At 45.9% G+C, this 22,483-nt stretch overlaps 2 protein-coding genes across 3 annotated transcripts in view; both read left to right on the top strand.

The window, feature by feature from the left end:
- Positions 1 to 4,417, top strand: part of VHL (von Hippel-Lindau tumor suppressor) — a 7,830-nt gene extending 3,413 nt beyond the window's left edge. Inside the window, exons 1-2 of one of the 2 annotated variants that reach the window (XR_005834525.1) lie at positions 1 to 95; positions 2,181 to 2,316. Coding sequence is in view for 1 of the 2 variants with exons in the window: in XM_040628466.1 (XP_040484400.1) it covers positions 2,181 to 2,377 (197 nt within the window). In the remaining variant the exon portion in view is untranslated. Of the gene's footprint in view, positions 96 to 2,180 lie in introns of both variants that reach the window. The other variant, XM_040628466.1, reaches the window with a different exon arrangement.
- Positions 4,418 to 11,022: 6,605 nt separating this feature from the next.
- IRAK2 (interleukin 1 receptor associated kinase 2) overlaps positions 11,023 to 22,483 on the top strand; it is a 58,712-nt gene continuing 47,251 nt past the window's right edge. Inside the window, exons 1-2 of the mRNA XM_008697893.2 lie at positions 11,023 to 11,215; positions 18,536 to 18,718. Of these exons, the coding sequence (XP_008696115.2) occupies positions 11,122 to 11,215; positions 18,536 to 18,718 (277 nt within the window). The 5' untranslated portion in view covers positions 11,023 to 11,121. The remainder of the gene's footprint in view (positions 11,216 to 18,535; positions 18,719 to 22,483) is intronic.

Raw genomic sequence — 22,483 nt, 5'->3', positions numbered from 1 at the left:
GACATACGATGGGCTTCTGGTTAACCAGACCGAGCTGTTTGTGCCGTCTCTCAATGTTGATGGACAGCCTATTTTTGCCAACATCACACTGCCAGGTACTTATGTTCCATCTTACCTTTTTTAAAAGAAGATTTTATTTATTTGTCAGAGAACGAGAACACAGACGGAGGGGGGAGTGGCAGGCAGAGGGAGAAGCAGGCTCCCTGCCGAGCAAGGAGCCCAATGTGGGACTCGATCCCAGGACTCTGGGATCATGACCCAAGCCAAAGGCAGATGCTCAACTGACTGAGCCACCCAGGTGCCCCTCCATCTTACTTTTTAAAAAGATATGGCTAGGGACTCCTGGCTGGCTCAGTCGGTAGAGCATGTGACTCTTGATCTCAGGGTCATGAGTTCAAGCCCCATGCTGGGTATAGAGATTACTTAAAAATAAATGAATAAGTAAAAGTAATAAATAAAAAGATAAGGGTGTTGTAATAAGTAGAGAATAAGCCACCTGAAGGAGCCAAACCTTTATTGGTTTTTACTGGATGCTAGCCAAGTTATCCAACCTTTCTGTGTCCTATTCTCCACCACAAATAAAATGGAACAAATTTATTTGTAGGCTCTATATTGAACGAAGATGTTGTGGTTTCTTTTCTTTTTTTTTTTTTTTTTTTTTTTTTTATTAAAGATTCTATTCATTCATTCGACAGAGAGAGAGATAGCCAGCGAGAGAGGGAACACAAGCGGGGGGAGTGGGAGAGGAAGAAGCAGGCTCCCAGAAGAGGATCCTGATGCGGGGCTTGATCCCAGAACGCCGGGATCATGCCCTGAGCCAAAGGCAGACGCTTAACGACTGAGCCACCCAGGCGCCCCGAAGATGTTGTGGTTTCTCAGAAGCTCTTGGGCTTGTCAGAGATAGCTAAATTAAAGTATCTGTAGGGGTGCCTGGCTGGCTCAATTGGTAGAGTATAACTCTTGATCTTAGGGTCGTGAGTTCAAGCCCCACATTGAGGGATAGAGATTACTTAAAAAATTTTAAAAAGAAATAAGTAAAATACCTGATCATAGAATTATGAATGCATTTTGTTTACCTGGCCTTAGAACAGAATTATGTCCTGAAGTCTTAGGAGAAGAATAAGGTATAGAGAATGAGATACATGGCTTCTAGTGTTGTATCTTTTAATGTTATTTAACCCACTCAAGGTCACAGTGGGTTAAAAAAAAATCACCAACTTGAACATTAACATCATAGTTTACCATTTGTTTAAAACTCAGTTGATTTTATTAGGATGAACCCAAAGAAACTGAAGTTCTTGTGGGTTAAAAAAACCCAAATACAAGGGTGCCTGGCTGGCTTAGTCAGTGGAGCATGCAGCTATTGATCTCGGGGTTGTGAGTTTGAGCCCCAAGTTGGGTATAGAGATTACTTAAATATAAAATCTTAAAATCCAGCCAACAGAACAAACAAACCCAAATACCTGTAGCTTCATAAGTTCAAACTGATACGTATATGTGGATCCTGTTTTAAGGAAGTAAGTGTACAAAAATTGATAAGTTGGTAAGTTAAATTGATAAATGCAGATTTTGCCTTATAGGATACCCTTAAAGAGTAAGTTCCCCAGTGAGTTTAAAATAGAACTGGAGTGCCTCAAAATCCAGTTCCAAACTGTTTTGGTTATCTATTGCTGTGTGCCAGCTACCCCCAAACTAACAACTTCCTTTTTATTCATAATTCTGCAGTCCGGGCTGAGCTCAGGTGGGTGGTTATTCTGCTCATTGGTGCTTGTTGGCGTGGCTGACTGCAGGCAGTTGGCTGGCGGCTGGGCCTCTTTCCTGTGCATTCTCAGGGCTTGTTCCTCTTTGTGTCATCTCTCATGCAGGGTAGCTCAGGGCTCCTGAGAATGTAAAAGTGGAAGTTGCCAGGGCTTCTTGAAGGTTAGTTTCAGAATTGGCATGGTGTCTGTTATGTCACTGACTTGCATTTGGTTAAAGAACATCACAAGCCCCGCCCACTTGTAAGGGAAACTGTTAGGGCCATCACATTACACTCTGCCAGACACAGGTACTCAGTTTTTTTGCGCAAAGTGAGATCTGTCTATGGTAAATGGAATTGCTGTGGTTGGCAAAGGCTCTTGCTCATCCCTTGTCCCAAGGCTGGAGTCGGCTGCTGAGGATTCGGTTTTCTGCATTTACAGTGTATACTCTGAAAGAGCGGTGCCTCCAGGTTGTCCGAAGCCTAGTGAAGCCTGAGAATTACAGGAGACTGGACATCGTGAGATCACTCTATGAAGATCTGGAAGACCACCCGAATGTAAGGAAAGACCTGGAGCGGCTGACACAGGAGCATATTGAAAATCAACGGCTGGAAGGGGAGACTGAGGATTTTAATTGAAATTTGCACTCCTGAGTCTCAGCCTTTGATGGTACTGACTAGTCTTGATCTACATTTAGGACTGGTCACTTATTCTCGGATTCAAGGTGTCTCATTTTCAGAGTAAAAAATCCTCCATTGCTTAAAGGAAAGTTAACTGACTTCACTAGGCATTGTGATGTTTAGGGGCAGATATCAAAAATGTAATTTAATGCCTGCCCCTTCTAGAAGTATTCATCAAGTAGTTGCATTTTTGCCTTCTAGTAAGTCAGGAAAGTTTCTATGTAAGGACTTTTGTGTAAGTAATTCAATAAGAATTGCAGCATATTCTTTAATTGTGAGAAAGCAGTGGCATCTGCTTTTAATTGCTGTGTTGTGGTTGGTGATGTGTCTGCCTCCCGCTTTGAGAAGACAGAGATGTCCTTGAGGCAGGGACAAGTCTGTCTCCTCTTTGAGACCCCAGTGCCTCACACATTATGAGCCTTTAGTCAGTGTTTGTTGAATGAACAAACCAGTGGATACTTTGGTAGAAAGTGTTTGGAGGTTTTGCCCTTTTTTGGGGGGTGGGGAGGTGGGGACCTTACAGCGTATACAGTAAACAAATATTTTAAAGGGAATCACTTTTATAGAAAGCACTTTTTATGACTTTCTAAATTTTGTGCTTTTCTCTGTCTGCTGTTGTTGTAGTTCTGTTTTATTTGTTTCTAAACCGGGATTAGCTTTCTACAGTTATTGTGATGATCGCTTTTTTGAAACTTGATGTCTGCACAGAAGATAGGAGAACTTGTTTAGTTCTAGTATTAAGGAGCTACTACTGTACTGTAAATAGGTTTTTGCTAAGTGTGGGTATTTCTGTCACTTTTTTGAAAATCCACTACATTTCTGTTTGGCTTAGCATTTTTTTTTTTTTTTTTTTTTGTAATGCTGCCGGTGTTTTAACCAGGGGCCAGCGGTGTTGGGGCAGTGGGGACCACTAAGGGGAGCCACTTGCAGGCTCATCTGGACTTGCAAGGCTGCCTGGTTCAGCATTTTTCATCAGGCAGGATCTGGTGACACTTTGCACCTGGCTGGAGGAGAGACAGAAGCCCTCCACCTCTTGGAAGTTACTCATAATATACATGGATTCAGGGAGTAGCCCAAAATGTTTTATAGTTTTATAAATGTATAAATGCTTTCTTATAGGCTGGACTTAAATTGATTAACTCAAATTCAATACCTCTATCAGGTTTTCTTTTTTGGTAACTAATAGTTAAAAAAAAAAAAAATCCCCCAGTAGAGAAAATTTTGGTAAAGACAGTAAAGTAAAAGAAAAAAAAGATCACTGTAGATACACTACTTGAATACAGCCCCAAAACATTTTGAACCTTTGACATTTTTAGGGCATCTTGTGGTTGGTTTGGTTTTACATAGTTGAGATCATACTGAATATACAGTTTTATATTCTGCCTTTTTAGTTATAACTTTATAACTTAAATATTTTCCCATGGCATTATAAGCTCTTTGTAGACATTAGTGTAGTCTTCCTTTTATAAGCAATGGATATTTCTTGGTATCTGTAGTTCCTATACTAACCTTTGAGCACAATTCCTGTGCTCTGAAATCAGCGTGGAGTAATGTCTTACAGTGCCCCACAGTTTCCCCTAGACTTTGTTTCACCTCACCTTAATCCCCTCTTTCAACTTCAGTTAATAAATTTGCCTTTGTTTTTTGAGCATGCTGTAGTACTCATTCAGTGATACATGTCTCAGTGTCTGATGTGTTATTGAGCTGCTGGGTGGGAAGGAAGAAATGCTGGGGAGCAGGCAATGGTATGTGTTCGAGGGTGGGATGGGATGGGGGATGTCAGGAAGTCTTCTGTTGTTGGATTCGTTCATCGTTGGTTTAAATTTTTTTTAACTTGTCTTTGTGTCCAAATAAGATTCATGTTCATCCTGTGAAAACATGCAGTTTGAGTACTGTGTTTTTTTGTGTTGTCCAAGGAGGATTGAAAACCTGTAGCATGAATAATATATGTTTTTCGTTTGAAATCCTATGACTGTATTAAATGTATTGCTCTTAAGAGACTGATGGTTCCTATTTTGAGTTAAAAAAAAAAAAAAAGCTGTTCTTGAATACATTAAATGGTGCTGAGCAAAGGAAATAGGTCGGGTGTGTCTAGGTGTGGCTCTGTTGTGAGAGACCTGTGCTTTTGTAAAGGCTTAAATGGGGAGAGGCATTGCAGACACAAGCAACTGTCTTCATGCTCAGGCCCTTTTTTTTCCCACCGTAGTTTCTTTTATTTTTTATTTTTTTTATTTCCTTAAGTAATCTCTACACCCAACGTGGGGCTCGAACTCACGACCCCGAGATCAAGAGTTGTGTGCTCTACTGACTGAGCCAGCCGGGCACCCCACCCTGGTTTGGTTTTATGTATGTATGTGTGTATGTATGTATGTATTTAATTTTTAATTTTTTCCTTTTTCATCCTGTTTTTTTTAAAAGATTTTAATTAATTATTTATTTGTTTAGAACACAAGTTGGGGGAGTGGGAGAGGACGAGAGAGTATCTCAAGCAGACTCTGTGCTGAGCGTGGAGCCCAATGCAGGGCTCATCTCATGACCCTGAGATATGACCTGAGCTGAAACCAAGAGTGGGACACTTAACCGACTGAGCCACACAGGTGCTCCTCTTCACCCTGTAAAACAAAAAATTGTTTCTTTTAGCTTTATTTTTCATGTAAAAATGAAATATCACTGTGAAAAAAATTAAGCACTACAGAAAAGCATTAAGAAGAAAAGTACTCACATTGGGGAAAAGGTGTTTTTTTCCACATAAACAGAAACTTTGACACCTCACCGAAGAAAATATACAGTTGGCAAGTAAGCATATGAAAAGATGTGCCACATCATATATCACCAGGGAAATGCACATTAAAACAACAAAGAGAGGGGCGCCTGGGTGGCTCAGTCAGTTAAGCGTCTGATTCTTGATCTCAGCTCAGGCCTTGATCTCAGGGTCGTGAGTTCAAGCCCCTGCGTTGGGCTCTACACTGGGCATGGAGTCTACTTAACAACAACGAGATACCAATACACACCTATTAGAGTGGCCAAAATCTGGAGGTCGGCCAACAAATGCTGGCAGGATGCCGAGCAACAGGAAGTCTCACTGCTGGTGGGAATGCAAAATGGTACAGCCGCTTTGGAAGACAGGTTGGCAGTTTCTTACAAAGGTAAACATTCTCATATATTTCAGGAATCATGCTCCTTGGTATTTATCAAAGGAGTTAAAAACTTGGATTATAGCAGCCTCATTCATAATTGCCAAAACTTAGAAGAAATTAAGGTGTAAGTAGGTGAATGGGTAAATAAACTGGTTCCAGACCACAGAATATTCAGCACTAAAAAAGAAATGAGCTGTCAACCATGAAAAGACATGGAGGAAACTTTAATGCATATTACTAAGTGAAAGAAGCCAATCTACAAAGGTCTACACAGTATGATTTCAGCTGTGTGACATTCTGGAAAAGGCCAAACTATGGAGTAAAAAGATAATGGTTGCCAGGGTATGGAGGGGAGGGTGGGATGAATAGGCAGAGCATGGGATTTTTTTAGGGCAATGAAACTCTTCTGTATGATACTATAATGGTAGATATGTGAGTTTTTACAATATAGAATATACAACACCGAGAATGAACCCTAAAGTAAACTATGGACTTGGGGTGATAACGATGTGTCAGTGAAGGTTCATCAGTTGTAACAAATGTACCACTTTAGGGGGGGATGTTGATCATGGGGGAAGCTTTGCATGTGTGGGGGCAAGAGGCATATGGGAAATTCCTGTACCTTCCTTTCAATTATGCTGTGATCTTAAAGTCTATTAAAAAAAAAAAACCCAAAAAACAAAGAAGGTATCAGCGCTTTATCAGCGCTTATACTGAGGTGATAAAAGGACAGGCACAGAAACCAGCACACTAAGGTCATGAAATAGAATAGCAGTGTTTGCACTCTGTGTGAGCACCGGTGTGAACTTTCAGATACTTTCACACAGGTGTCTGTATCCCATTCTTAGCACCTCACTCCTCTGTGCCAGTCACTGGGCTGCCTGATACCCCTTCAGTATTTCCCTTTTTTGTTGGCACATCTGAACTCCCTGCCCCAACAAAACATTTCTCTGGAGCCTGCCCTCACCACACATATACAGTCACCCATTGGCAGGTGGGATCTGTGGGATCTGACACTATTTCCAGGTAGCCAGTGTTAGAGTTAAGTTGTAGGACACCCTGCTGGTGTTGGAGAGAATTGCTTGTTGTGGAGAGTTGCTCCCCCCCCAACATTTGGTGACCAGAAGTGTCAAAAGTTAAGTGTTCTGTGTAAAAGGAAAGGAAAAACATACAGGAGAAGGTAGAACTGGGTTTTTCCCCCTACACAGGAGGAGGAGAGACTAGGACTGGGTTTTTTCTTAATTCACCCTGCGAAAATTAGTAAAAGGAAAACTCACTAATGGAGTCAGGCAGCCAGCAGGGGGAGCTCTTGCGCCCTACCACTCCTTATCAGTTGTAGACCCCAACAGGAAGAGAGGGACATTGCAGGTGGACACTACTATCCCAGTAGGAGGAAAAAAGGGTTTTCCTCTTCTCCCAGCAACAGCCTAGCCAATGAGACAACTCAGCCAATGAAAAGCCACTATACTTTGAACTGCCAGTTTGCTCTAACGGACTTTGTTTATAACAGCGCTTCCAACTCCCCTCTTTCCTCTGTAAAAGAGCCTTCCTGTTCTGTGACTTGCCTATGCTTTTGTAGTAGCTTGTGTGTCCTGAATCGCAATTCTCTGTTATTCCCGAATAAACCCATTTTTACTGGTAAAATAACTGACAGTTTTATTTTTAAGGTTAACAACTCTTTTTTTTTTTGGACGATGATCATGTACTATCAGAAAAACCAGTGAAGGTATTTTTATTAGGAAGAAAAAATATGTGCACAGTACACAGAGAAGCTTTATTGTTAATCCCCTATGAGTCTTCTTTCTCATCCCAACTTCCTGATAAAACACTAGTTCTCAACTCCGCACATGATTATAATTACCTGTGAAGTTTTTATTTTATTTTTTAAAGATTTATTTATTTAAGAGAGAGTTCGAGAGCGAGCGTGCACACGAGTGGGGGGGAAGGGCAAAGGGAGAGGGAGAGGCGTTGCAGACTCCCTGCTGAGCACGAAGCCACACCTGGGCCTTGATTCCCCAACCCTGAGATCATGACCCGAGCAGAAATCAAGAGCCAGATGCTCAACTGACTGAGCCACCTAGGCGCTTTTTAAAATGCCAGTGCCTTGTTATTATGAACACTGAATGTTAAAGGGCATCTGGGTGGCTCAGTCGTTTAAGCATCTGACTCTTGATTTCGGCTCAGGTCATGACCTCAGTGTTGTGAGATCAAGCCCCACGTTGGGCTCTGCACTGGGCTGGGCTCTGCACTGGGCATGGAACCTGCTTAAGATTCTCTCTCCCACTCCTGCCCCTCCCCCTCAATTCTTTAAATAAATAAGTAAATAAGTAAATAAATAAATAAAAACTAAAAAAAGAGAATCTGAAAAAAATGCCAGTGCCTGAGCGCCCCTCCCCCCAGCCCTACCCACAATTGAGTCTGGATCTGTGGAGGTCAGGCTGGGCATGTGTAATTCTAATTGCAGCTAGAGTGCGGTCTGCTGACTGTAATTTCAAGGTAATTAAATGTGAATAGGTAATAATGACATAACAGTATAACTAATTATATTCAGCCTCGATTATTGTTTCTAGCTGATTATGGTAAGGAGGGTGTTGACCATGGAAAGCAGCTAATTAGGGGGAAAAAATGAACTGCAGGATCAAAGGATATTTCTCTTTGTGGTGAGGCAGTATAATCGAGTAGAAAGAGCGCTTCCTTTGAAGTCAGATTTGGGTTGAATCCTGTCATTTGGCCAATTTGGACTTATGCCTCACTTTTCTCATCTGTAGAATGGGAACAATAAACCTACCTTGTAGGGTTGTTGTGAGGATCCCAGATAATGTATGCTAAATGCTTCATACTTGGTAGGTGAGTGGCAGCTCTGTTAATTAGTAATAACAACAATCTCACTTTGAAGAATTTATTCTAAAGAATGGGGACCAAGATGTGCCCCTAAAGATGACCTGCTCAGCCCTGAACTACTCAGGTGTCTCCAGAGGAGAAAATCCTAGGACTCAGATTCCAAGCCCTGAGGATGGGGTGAGAAGGAAACTTGCCCAGAGCCCAAGGAGAGAACAGAGAGAGAAGTTGTTGGGACTTGTCTGTCCTGGACTGGCCAAGGCTGAACGCAAATCTCCTGTGGTGTCAAATCCCCATCAAGGGGAAGAGGCCCCATGGCACTAAGGGAATAATACTACAAAGACAGATGCTCTGTGCTTGCGGAAGAGAGGGAGAAGCAGGCAGAAGACTCTATAAGTAGAAAAAATGAAAGAAGAGGATGTTTGTCCTGGCATGTAGGTGCTTTTCCCTTCAATTCCACCTTTAACCACTGCTGAAACGGGGGACTTCCTCTGAAAAGCAGTCACACAACACTGAAATAGGCCCCACTTCCAACATCAAGGGGGTGGACTCTTGTACAAGCAACCCTTTACTGGGCTAAGTACTTTACAGTTTATCCTAAGTATTCGGAGGTCCATGTCAGCCTCACACCAATCCTTCAAAGCGGCTAGGGCAGGATATCCAGTTTACAAAAGAGAAAACTGCAAATTTGCTCCAGGATGAAGAGCCGGACAGTGACTGAACTAGGGCTTGTATCCCGATAATATTCTAAGGCGGTGGGTGACTTTTTCTTTTCTTTTCCTTTCTTTTAAAAATGAGTTTGATGTCCTTTGATCCTTTGTCCTTTAGGGGGTTGGGGGAGCACTCTTCCCGGAGCTTTTTTTCAATATGGCAGCTACCATTCTTTAAGCCTATTCTCTGTACAAGAAAGACCCTGTAGTAGGCATTGTATATAGGCTGTATAAATTGGTTTAATCCACTTCCCTAGTTCACGACTCTAGGCAGTAGAAATAATTAGTGCCATTTTACAGATGCAGAAAGCAAGGTTTGAGAAGTGAAATGGGTTGTCCTGGGTCACAAAGCCTGTTGGTGGCAGAATCAGGACTTGCCCCCAGGACTTCCCACTTTAATTTCAGTTTCCTTCTTCTGCAGCCATACTCCTTAGGTGATGTTTATGGCCACAAAGTGGAACTCTAGTTTATCTACCCTCAGTGATGTTGCCTAAGCTCTTGGAACCCCTCTATTAATGTATAAAAAAAGGGACAATACTATCTATAGCATAGGCTTATGAGAATTACAGAAAATAATTTATGCAAGGCACATTGTAGGTGTAGATAATGGTAGTTGTTATAATTAAGAGGCAGTTCGTAGCCAGTGGTCAGACTGTTTGGGTTCAAATCCCAGCTCTGTCACTTGTACCTGTATGATGTTAGGCAAGTTACTCAACCTCTCTGTGCTTTGATTTCCTCATCTGTAGAATGGGCACACCTACCTAACAGGGTCGTTGAGAGAAGTAGGTAAAATAACCCAGGCGAAGTCTGCACATTGTAAATGATCAATAAATACTTGCCATTATTAGTGTAAGTTCTCCCCTATCCTATTTAATACTTCAGTTTGCCCTGAAGTCCCTCCTATTCTGCCTTCCCCCATTAAGATTTATTACCTTCTAAGATAATAATGCAATGAGCCGCCCGCATTCTCTGTCATCACACTCTGCATTTTTAAAAAAGATTTATTTATTTTAGAGAGAGCGTGTGCATGACAGTGGGAGGGATAGAGGGAGGGGGAGAGAGAGAATCTCAAGCCGACTCCACACTGAGCGGGAGCTGGAATTGGGGCTCCATCTCATGACACTGAGATCCCTACCGCAGTCGAAAACAAGAGTCGGAAGCTTCACCAATTATACCACCCAGGCACCCCCATCACACTGCTTTTATTCTGGAATGTTACCTATCATCTTCTATAGTGCTAAGTTATTTACTGCTTATTGTCTGTCTCCCTGCAGGTCATGGATTTTGTCCTTTTTTCCTCAGAGGTATTTGGAGCACCTAGAACAGTGCCTGGCGCGTAGTAGCTGCTGAGTAAATGTTAGCGGTTATTATGATAAAGTCTATCTTGACTTCTCTATTTAAGAGTCCTCCCGCTGCTCGCTCTGAATTGCTAATTCCCCTTAACCACCTTTCCTTTTTCTTTTGTGCAGTAACACTTACTACCTTTTAATCCACCACCTAACTTATTAAGTACTTTTATTACTTATAGTTTTCTCCCTCCACCATCTAGACTGTAAGTCCCATGAAAGTAAGGAGGTTTGTAGGTTTTTTCCACTCACTTATCTCCAACACCTTGAACACCTTGCCTGGCATATAGTAGGTGATTAACAGAGTATTTGTTGAATGAATTATATGTGGCGGAGCGCCAAAAGCACTGGGCATGGAGTCAGAAGACCTCCTGGGACTGCCACTGAACTCTTTCGTGTGTCCTTAAACGCGTTCCCTCCCCACTCCGGGCCACAGTTTTCCCTTCCAGCTCAGACCCTGCAATTCCGCAGCGGCTTGCTCCAGCCCGCCGGCGGTGTCGCGCCACGCGTGGCCGCTGGGGGGCGGTGGTGCCCAGCGCCCAGCCCCGCCCATTTCCCCGCGAGGCGGTGGCCGGGTGGGACCCGCCCGCTCCCGGAGTAGAGGAGCCGGGTCCCCGGCGCCGCTGCCCCAGTTGTCCGCGCGCCTGTCCGCCGGCCGCCGGAGGCCAGCCATGTCCTGCTACATCTACCAGCTGCCCGCCTGGGTGCTGGACGACCTGTGTCGCAACATGGACACGCTCAGCGAGTGGGACTGGATGCAGTTCGGTGAGTGGGGCCCCCACCGCCACTAAGCCTCCTGCCCACTTCTGTTTAAGTGGGTCCTGAACCGAGGGGCTCTTTGTGCTGCCGTTTCGGACCGGGGTCTCGCCGTGTGTCCACCGCCCCCCCATCTGCGCCCCCGCCCCGGCTCCAAGGGCATCGTCTGGAAGGTGTTAAGTGACCTTTGAAGATTTCTGTTGTTAATGTGAGTCTGTCCCTAGGTAGTGAGCGGTTCGACTTTGCTGTTTACGGTAAGGCTTATCATAATAAGCTATCGGCAACTGCTGTGCGTTTACTGGGCGCCCGGCCTGATGGAGGCACTTGACACGGATTATCTCCCCGAGTTCCCACGAGGGCCTGTGAAGTGCGCACTTTTCTTACCCCAGTGTACAGACGAGGAAACGGATTGAGAGAGGTCGGTCGAGTAACTTGCCTGCGGGCGTGGCGTTGCTAAATGGCAGAGTGGGATGTGAACCATGGTGTGTGACTCCACCAGGACGTCGTTAACTCCTTGGTGTGTTTTGTTTGTTTGCGCCTGATGATCTGCTGAGAGGGCCTGGCATCTGGGGCGGCCGCCGCGCGTGTGGTCCTTGGGTTCCCAAGCAGAGGTCTGCGTTCCAGGCTCCACCTCCTCCCAGCTGGTGACTTTGGACGAGTTGCTTAACCTCTCTGAGCCTCCGCTTAATCTGTGAACTGGAGGTTCTTGTGAGTAATGACAATTGTATAAGAGGCACCTGACACTTAAGTGTCAGATTCTAGTAAGTAATAAGGAAATGTTAACAATTATTGTTTTTATGTTCGAGGTCAGTGTAACTGGTGCCACTTTATTTAAAAAAATAATCTTGATATTTTCTTGAGAATTTAGATGATATGCATATGTATGTACTCCTGTATATACAGAAGCTTATGATATATATGTATATTATATGATATATACATATAGTTGAGAAGAATAATAAACTGAACATGTATGGGTTATCTATCCACTCTGAGCAAATAATATACATTTTAACCTAGTGGTTCTCAAGCAGGGGCGATTTTGCCCCTGAGGGAGCAAATGTCTGGAGACATTTTTGGTTGTCACAACTAGGAGCATGCAATGAGTAAAAGCTAGAGATGTTGATAAATGCCCTACAATGCACAGGACAGCCCCCTCCACATAGAATTATCTGACCCAAAGTGTCAACAGTGCTCAGATTCAGAAATCCTGTTTTAACCCAGTAACAAAAATAATACACGCTTATTGCAAAATGCTGTGGCAAACGAAGATTAGCTCAAATTCCACCACTCAGGGATAACCATTCTTATTTGGATGCCAATAATAATAATTAATAATAATAATAATATTAATAAACAGCAACAATAGCAGCTTACATTTACTGGCTCTTTATTATGTGCCAGCAGAGTGCTATGTGGTTTGTATCTTCAAGTATATAATAATAACCATTTATGTGCATACATTTTTCAAAAATCATGTATTTTGTACCGTCTAATAGCTTACTTTTTTCACTTAAAATATTCACAATTTTTTCTTCTTGCCAAGCAGTGGCAACATGGATTTAGGTTTTTATTTTTAGCGTGTATTTTTGTTAATGACTTTGAACGGAAAGAAGCAACACATGCATTTACGAATGTAAATTACAGACCAGGGGTAGAGAGGAAGGTAAATGTCTTTCCTCTTCCTAGTTTTCAGCCTCCCTGGTCCACTCCCTGGAGGCAGTCACTGGTAACATGTCAGGGCATCTCTGAGAATGTCTATTACCACCTGGTTTTCTAGACTGCTCTGTGTTCTTTGCTCCGATGACCTGTGATTTATCTACTTTGAATGTTTCCTGGGTAGTGGACAAATTTTGTATAAGAGACTCCCTCTAGTTTTTTTTTTTCTTTTTCCATGTTGGCCTTGACTGTAAACAATCAGAGCAACTTCTATTCCTAAGATATTTAGAAGGCATACCTGTGACTTTTAAGAGCAGCTTTATTGAGATATAATCTGCATACTATACAATTCACCCATTTAAAATGTACAATTCGATGGCATTTAGTATACGTAGAGTCATATATCCATCTCCATAGTTAATCTTGGAACACTTTAATTACCCCAAAAAGAAACCCTGTACCCCTTCATTGTCACCCCCAACATTCCCACACATACCTCCCATTTTCCTCAGCTTTAGGCATTGCCTCTTCTGGACGTTTCCTAAATATGGAATCCTACCATATGCAGTCCTTTGTGATGGGCCTCTTTCCTGTGGCAGTAGTTTTCATGTGTCGTCCATGTTGTACCATGTATCGGTGCTTAATTTCTTTTTATTACTGAATAATACCGCACTGTATGGGTGGACCACATTTTATGTATGCATTCATCAGTTGATGAACATTTGGGTTCTTTCCACTTTTTGGCTGTGATGATTAATGCTCCTGTGCACATTTGTGTCTAAGTTTTTATGTAGATCAGGTTTTCATTTCCCTTGGGTAGACACCTAGGAGTGGAATTACTGAGTCATGTGCTAACTCTATATTTAACATTTTGAGGAAGTGCCAGACCGTTCTTCGTATTGGCCGCACTTCTTTACCTTCCCTCCAGCAGTGTGTGAGGGTTCCAATTTCTCTTTATCCTCCCCGACACTTGTTACTGTCTTTTCAATTCTAGCCATCTGAGCAGGTGTGAAGTGGTATCTCACTGTGATTTTGATTTGCATTTCCCTAATGACTAATGATGTTGGGTATCTTTTTATGTGCTTATGGGCCCTCTGTACATCCGCTTTGGGGAATACCTCTGACTTTTTAAGCCCTGGAGACACCAGAATTGCTCAAACTCTTCAAAGACTTCCAATTGTCATTTGGGATATAATCCAAACTCCACCAGGCCTTCCCAGTCTGTCACAATCTGGCCTCACTGGCTTCTGATCTCTTGTCCTTCCACACCCACTCTCGCTCATCCTGCTCCAGCCACACTGGCCTCCTTGGTGCAGGGTCAGGGCCTTTGCACTTGCTACTCTCTCTGCCTGGAACATTCTCCCAATGGTTACTGTGGCTGGCTTTCGAGTCGGCATTAGATTCGTCTTGCTGCTGTAACAAATTACCACAAACTTCATGGCTTAAACACAGGACACACTTACCGTGTTACAGTTCTGGAGGTCGCAAGTCCTAAAACCAAGTGTCAGCAGGGTTGCATTCCTTCTGGATGCTCCAGGGGAGAATCCATTTTCTTGCCTAAATTGTTCAGCTTCTAGAGGCTGCCTGCATCCCTTGGCTCACAGCCCCTCCCTCTGCCTTCAAAGCCAACTGCATAGCATCTTTAAATCTCTCTCTGACCTCTGCTTCTGTTATCATATCTTTGAATCTGACACTGCTGCTTCCCTCTTATAAGAACTCTCGTGATGACATAGGCCCACTTAGATAATTCAGGCTAATCATATCTCAGGACCCTTAATGTAAGCCCATCTGTAAGGTTCCTTTTGTCAGGTAAGGTCTCATAATCATAGGTTTTGGGGTTTGGGATACTGACATCTTTGGAGGTCTTCAGGTCTCAGTTCATACTTCTTATTCCAGAGGCCTCCCCTGCCCCACTGTTACTGTCTGTACCACCACTGTTTTATTTCCACTGTTCCACTTAACAAACTTTGATATTACCTTGTTCCTTATTTATTTTATGTCTCTCTCTCCCTGGAGAATGTAAGCACGGTGAGGCCAGGGACCTCACCCATCTAGTTCACACCTGTATTCCCAGAGCCTAGCACAGTGCCTGGCCAGTGGGCAGACACTCAGTAAGCACTTGAATAAATGATGAGCTGAAGGATGTAGAAGTGGGGAGGGCATGGGGCGTGTGCACTTCTCCCCCACCGAGATGGCTTTGAGCCCATGGTCACCCAGCTCTCCATGTTGGGTTGGGGCTCGCTGGGCTGGGAGTTAGCCATGGCCCCATTTAGCTGCTCCTTGCCAAGCCACAGCACCGCCCGGCTTTCTCTTCATCAGAACTGGTGGTCGCCATTGTCCTTCCATCTCTAAAGAGTCTCTGCTTCTGTGAGTCATTTCGAACAGATGGTCCCTTAGGGCCAGTTGTGGTACTGGGCGGTGCGGTGGGAAGATCCTTCTTCAAGTGATTTAGAAAATCACATGGCCACACATATGTGTGCTTTTTGAATCTGACAATTGTTGGCAGATGTTGTGGCTGCTTCCTGTTCCTTTCCCTATGATCACAGCTCCATCCATTTTTGCCCTTCGGGGAAAAACAGGCTCCTTACAGCTTCCTCCACCCAGGTGTATTCCAAGGGGTGTGGAGGCTTTGTACATAGCCCTGCTTTGTCCCTGTCCAGCTGTGTGATTTTGGGCAAATCACTGCCTCTCTCTGAGCCTTTTGTGTCCTCATCCATAACATGGGGGTGACTTGCTGAGAGGCTTAGGGGACATGTTGTGTGGAAGTTCCTTAGTGTTTTCTCTCCCATTAGTCCTGACAAGGGTCATTTGACCAGAGGGTGGGTCATTTCAGGAGGCTGTGTCCAGAGGGCTTTGAACCTGGGCAAGATTTTCTACTCTTGGGTGAACTCCTGCAAGATTCAGGGACTCAGACCTGGAGGGATGGTCCCACGTGGTGGCAACCACAGGGGACAGAAGCATGTTTTCGTAGAGTGTAGTTGGTTTAATAATGATAGCTAGCACTTATGGGGCACTTTCTATGTACGAAGCCCTATTCCAAGTACATCTGTCTATGTAACTAATTGGATCCTCGCAACAACTTCTGAGGCAGGTGCGGTGGTTATTCTCATTGGCAGATAAGGACACTGAGGCATAGGGAGAGGTGAAGGGCCTTCCCCAAGTACACAGCAAGTAAGTATCAGGATAGGATTTGCACCCAGGCCTCAGAATCCAAAATCTGGGCCCTGAACCACCATTGTACTGTCCTGCTGATAGAGGTATATATTTTTATATCTGTAGAAAATTCTGAAAGAATAGAAGCAGAAGTATGACCGTGCTTGTCTTGGGTTCCTCCAAGAGGGGTGATCATGGGGACTTTGATTTTGTCCTGGTAGCCAGATCTTCTGTAATCATCAGCTTTTTCTTGTGTGTGTTGAGAAGAGAGCTAGGAACTTCACAGGGTCCGTGGCAGTGACTCACTCCCCCAAGATCTCTATCTTGACCCCGTTTTAAGGGCCTGGTTAAATGTTGATAGATTGCTACCTTAAGCTACATCGATGTCTCGGGACCGCGTGAACTGCAAGGCACCTCAGGGCTTAGTTCCTACTTCTCTCGCGGGTAAGGAAAACACGAGGCTGTGGGGGGAACATCACACCGGGGCTTCTGTTTTTCCCATTACATCACGCTGCCTCTGAAGAGTGGGAGGCGTGCCAGTGAACAGCCTGGTGTGAAGGGAAGGGGTGCAGGGAAGGGGAAAGGGAGAGGGTGCGGGGGAGGTGTTCCTTCCTCTTCCCTCACCCTTTTCTCTCAGCTCCTGGAAGCAGCCCCTGACCCTGCTGACATCACTTCCCACTGACCAGGAATCTGTCCTGGGGTTTCCAGTGACTAAAGTTGCAACTGAGAACTTTCCATCCTGAACAGGCTTTCTCTCTTCAGAAGGCTGTTTCAATCTTCCCCATTCCTCCAGAGGGAGGGGATTGTGCAATGTGATCGTGTCATTCCCTGGCTCTGAGCTCTTCCAAAGTGTCTGTGGCTGTTAGGAGTGAGTCCAAACACTATAGCCTGGCTTTCGAGGCCCTTTGTCATGTGGTCCCCTTCCCTACTCTATTCACTTATGTTTGTATTTTTTTTTTTAAGATTTTATTTGTTTATTTGACAGAGATAGAGACAGCCAGCGAGAGAGGGAACACAAGCAGGGGGAGTGGGAGAGTAAGAAGCAGGCTCATAGCGGAGGAGCCTGATGTGGGGCTCGATCCCATAACGCCGGGATCACGCCCTGAGCCGAAGGCTGACGCTTAACCGCTATGCCACCCAGGCGCCCCTATGTTTGTATTTTTCAAACAGAAATCTCCATGGGCTTCTGGTTTACTCACCACAGTATGTCTGGAGCTTGTGACAGGCTTGGAGCACGGAAGTGCTCAATAATATTCCGCAGAATGAAGGAACGAATGACTTGATGCTCACACGGATTCCTGTTCCACGATTTCTGAAATTCTGGATCTGAAGTGTGATTCTTTTATTCTGACTTAAGAAGAAAAAAAAAGCCCCCTCACTTTAGTAAATTCAGTGGAATACATATGACCATTCAAAATGCCATTTATGAAGAGCTTGTAACAACTCGGGAAATGCTTGTCGTATAATGTTAATAAATGAGGGCAGGATGCAGAATCTCACAGGCCAGCAGCAACTGGTCTAGAAGGGCTCCTGTGCGGAGGGGTGGGGAGGGTTTGGGAAAGGGGAAGTACCCTAGTGGGATGCTGTGTAACTTGATTTATTGGGTTTTTTTCCCCTTTGTTTTCCAAATTTTCTTTAGTGAACAACCATTAATTTTATAATGAAAAATGTGAAGGAGGAATGCTTTATATTTAGTATTGCCAGTGGCAGAGCCCTGCAAATTTTGTAGTGTTTCAGAGTTGGCAAATTGCTTTTAGATGCATGGGCTCTCTTGATCCCTGCAACAGTTCTGTGAGGATGCTGGGCCATGGGTTCCTTCGTTAGTTACTTGGCTAGTTGGTTGGTTGGTTCGTTCATTCATTCATTCATTCATTCATTCATTCATTCATTTCCCACTGCCAGGGCTGGGACCTAGGGTGGGGAGAATGAGATGCCCAGGGCAGAATTTAAGGAGGCACCTACTCTCCAGCTTCTGAGAGTGCAGGACCAGCCCTGAGAGTGAGCACCTCCTTAAATTTTGCCCCTGGGCCTGGCCTTGCCCCCACTCTGTGTCAGGGGCTGATCTCTGTTCTGGGGACCTAAGAGTGGACAGAACAGATAAAACTCCCTGTTTGCTCGGAGCTTCTCTTCTAGCAGGGGAGGCAAGAGAAGTTCCATTACCTCCTCCCCTTCCAGTCGAAGAAACTGAGGCTCCCACTGGTGAAGGGCCTTGCCCATAGCAAATAAGCAGCTAAAGCTCAAAGCCCCTGACCCTCTGGTCCAGTGGGCTTTCTCCTGTTCTATGTGGCCGTGAAGTTGATATTTGCACTCCAGGGTAGTGGATGCTCTGGTCCACGGCTGCCTAGTGGAGTCAGCGCTATACCTTGGGCTGGATGGAGGCCAGCTAAAGGTGGAATTTCAGGTGTGATGGGGGGGGCGAGTGAGAAGCTACTGCAGACAAAGCCCGCTAGCCTGGGGAACCTGTGCCGGAGGCACTGGCTTTCTGATGCTAAGCAGAGCCTCTGGCTTGCCTTGCAGCCTCCTACGTGATCACAGACCTGACGCAGCTGCGGAAGATCAAGTCGATGGAGCGGGTGCAGGGTGTGAGCATCACGCGGGAGCTGCTGTGGTGGTGGGGCATGCGGCAGGCCACCGTCCAGCAGCTGGTGGACCTCCTGCGCCGCCTGCAGCTCTACCGCGCAGCCCAGATCATCCTGAACTGTGAGTAACCACGGCGGCCCGGGCAGCCGCCCGAGAGCGGGTGTCAGCAAGGGCCGCACGCGCGGCACAGGAACTTTGCTTCATCTTCGAAAAAAATTTAAATGAAAGCATTTACCATCCACCTAAGAAATCCGTAATGGTGGTTACCTGTGGGAAAGGGGTTGCGTGGCCAGGGATCAAGATGTCGGAGAGAGACTTTACAGTGAGTTCTTTCGTACCTTTTAAATTCTGCTTCTCTCTTCCAAAAAGAAAGAAAGAAAGAATGATTTAAAAAATAGCTATATATAGAAATCCAAAAAAGTCTACGATAAAAATGATTTATTATTTATTTATTGTTTAGAGCGGGCAGAAGGAGAGAGAGAGAGAATCATAAGCATATGCCCAGGGTGGAGCTCGAAGTGGGGTTTGGTCGCAGGACCCTAACATCATGACCTGAGCTGAAACCAAGAGCCAGACGCTTAACCGACTGAGCCACCAGGGGCCTCACTAGCACACACTTTTCTTTCCTTTCTCCTTTCTTTCTTTCTTTCTTTCTTTCTTTCTTTCTTTCTTTCTTTCTTTCTTTCTTTCTTTCTTTCTTTCTTAGTTCATTTATTTATTTGCCAGAGAGAGCGAGAGAGCGTGAGCACAAGCAGGGGGAGAGGCAGGCAGAGGGAGAGGGAGAAGCAGGCTCCCCGCTGAGCAAGGAGCTGGATGCGGGGCTCTATCCCAGGGTCCCCCAGCCAAACGCAGACACTTAACTGACTGAGCCACCCAGGCGTCCCTAGCACATTTTTTTTTTGAAGATTTTATTTATTTATTCAACAGAGATAGAGACAGCCAGCGAGAGAGGGAACACAAGCAGGGGGAGTGGGAGAGGAAGAAGCAGGCTCATAGCAGAGGAGCCTGATGTGGGGCTCGATCCCAGAACACCGGGATCACGCCCTGAGCCGAAGGCAGATGCTTAACCGCTGTGCCACCCAGGCGCCCCTAGCACATTCTTTTAATAACTGCATCGTGTTCCTTTGATAGACATGCCCTGATTTATTTACCTCACCCCTACTGGTAGGTGTTTAGGTTGCTTCTTAGTTTTTTCTCATACACAGTATTGTACCGTTAGACGTATGCACCATATTTGCACATGTGTCAGTCTAGCTGGAGGATGACTTTTTTAGCATTGGAATGGCTGGGTTGAAAGTTTGTGTATTTTAAGTTTTGACTGATATTGGTATCAATATTACCAAATTATCCCCCTATCCACTATGACAACATGGTGGGAACATATATAGCCGGTAATAATTTTTCCCTACCATGAGGAGTGGCTGTAAAGTTGAAGAGGTAGAATTATGTCAGGTGCTTGGTGTTCAGCCAGTGCTCAGCAGAAGGTGGGGGGGGGGTTATGGTTACTCCATTTAGGCCCCCCGTTCCTCCTCATGTCCCCAAAGAGACCCCTTCAGTAGGGGGGCAGCGAGCCAATCTTTTAATAGGTACTTTCTGAGCACCTGCCCAGTGTCTGGTGCCATCCTCGTTTCTAGAATACGGCGATGGGCAAAGCAACGGTCCTTTGCTCTCATGGAGGACATAGTCTTATGAAGCTATGGTCAATAGACTGGAAAATAAAGAAAAATAATGGGTTGGAGGGACCAGGTAGGAGAGGCCCCTAGAACATGTTAGTCACAGAAGGGCAGTTTGAGGAGGAATGGAAAGAAGACAGCCATGTGAAGAGTTGTGGTAAGAGAGCCCAGGAAGAGCTTGGGGCTTTGATGGAAGCAGCATAGAGCTAGTGTGGGAGGTAGAGAGCAGTACATTCTGAGGCCCAGAGACCTGAGGAAGACCCAGTGTGGGCCCTGGTGTAGTTCTGTCTGGGGTTCCTGGGCTGGGATTAACATGGCTGAATCAATAGACCCAGGTTCAGCACTTTCCTGATTGTACCTCAGGCCTTCTGGAATCATGGAGGGCTTCCAGGAGGAGGGGTGGTGGGATCTAAAGCAAGGAACTGAGGGATGGGAGCTTAGAGGGCTCTACCCTCAGAGATGTCAGGAGAACAGTGGACATTGGGGTGGCCCTGCAGGTGGGGGATCTAGAGATGAAACCCAAACCAGGCTTTCGGGGGCACCATAGGGGTAGATCACATTGGGCATAGAAGGCCAGTGGGGGAGCAGGACCTTCTCTTGCCCTTAGCCACTTAGCGACTGTCGGAGATTTAGGATATCCAGGGACACAGGTCTCACTAGATGAAGGACAGTTCCTCTCATGGCAGGAGTCCCTGTCTGGGGGCAGGTTGTGGGGACGGAAGGTCCTGCTCACACGCAGGGAGTGATGCACCAGCATGAGACTTGCCCCAGCCGTGTAATCTCTAAGTCAAGAGAGGGCACATCTCCAGACACAGCCACCCCTAAACTTTTGCAGCCTCTGCTCCTGTCTGGCCGCCTCCCCAAGCTCACTGTTTTCCTCAGACTGGGGAAGGATGGTCTGTTCAGTCCCCAGCACCCCCCTCCCCAACTCTGGAACTTCCTGAAACAACTCCTGCCCCACCAGCTCTTCTGTCCCAAGATTCCCTTCAGTCCTGTCAGACAGCAACCCTCCCCTCACATTCCCCCCAGGCCAGGTCTTCATCCTGGTCAGCCGGGGGTGCCCGTGGTTTCACAGTGGAGTGGGTAGGCAGGACGGCTTCAGCCGTCTGCTGTTACATGGGCAGGTCCCTCCCTTTCCCTGGGCTTTAGTCTCCCCGCTTTTGTCCAGTGGAAGTGGGCTGGATGACGTCGGAGCCCTCTTTGGACATTCATGGTACCGTGGCCCCCCATCATCCCTCGGACCTTGCAGCATTTCAGCTGGTTGGTGCGATTGGCACCTGCCCCTTTTAGCCATGTGCAGACCCTGGCTTCTCTGCATCCCCAGAGCCTGGCACGTGGTAGATGGGGAGAAACGATTAGCACCGAATGTGTCCTCAAATAATTTTCACATTTTGAGAGAATTAATGATAGACTCCTAATGGGCTGGAAAAGAGGCAAGGAGGGAGGGGGGCTGCTGGAGGGGTAATGCCGCTGGATCCAGTGCTGTCAGAATCCAGGGGCCCAGGTTTCCAGCCCAGTCTTCTCTGGGGAGGGGGCTAGCAGGGTGGGGCCTGCAGCACACCCTGGCTTTGTCTCTCCCAAGTGGCTGAGATGTTGCAGGGGTGTCCCGAGCCCCGAAAGCAGACAAGTACCAGGGATTGGGAAAGGCCTCTGGTTGGACATAGCAACTTGCCGTTGACGTCAAAACCTGACTGTTGACTAATCTGGAACATATTCTTAACGATTTGAGGTCAACAAACAATATAGTGTCAGCTTTAAAGAAACATACTCATGGCAGCGTGACACTTGGGTTTAAGCTAACAGTGACTGAGCACTTTCCATGTGCCAGGCACGGAGCTTGTTCCCAACAGCACCTCGAGGTGGGTGTTCTAAGGAGCCCCTTCTCCACCTGAGGAAACGGAGGCCGAGAATGGCTAAGCGACTCCCCCAAGGGCACAAGTCTGGCCATGGGTAGAGACGGAGGGCGCACCCAGGCGTGTCTGGATCCAGCGCCCTCGTTCGCAGCTTTTCTCACAGAAACCTCCCTGACCGGTGTTTGGGTTTCCAGGCAACAGCGACGGTTTTCTGTCAGCCTCTCTTCAGTTTAGAATTTGACTCAGACCCCTGCTGTCCCGGTCCGGCAGCCGCCTACCTGTCAGGACTCTGGGGGTCTACCTTTGTTCCCCAAACCTCTCCCCCCCCCCCCCCCCCCCCCCCCCCCCCCCCCCCCCCC

The sequence above is a fragment of the Ursus maritimus genome, unplaced genomic scaffold (genome assembly GCF_017311325.1).
Source record: "Ursus maritimus isolate PB19 unplaced genomic scaffold, ASM1731132v1 scaffold_14, whole genome shotgun sequence".
Lineage (NCBI taxonomy): Eukaryota > Metazoa > Chordata > Mammalia > Carnivora > Ursidae > Ursus > Ursus maritimus.
The sequence above is the reverse complement of the archived record's forward strand: the minus strand, read 5'-3'. Positions and strand labels throughout refer to the sequence as shown.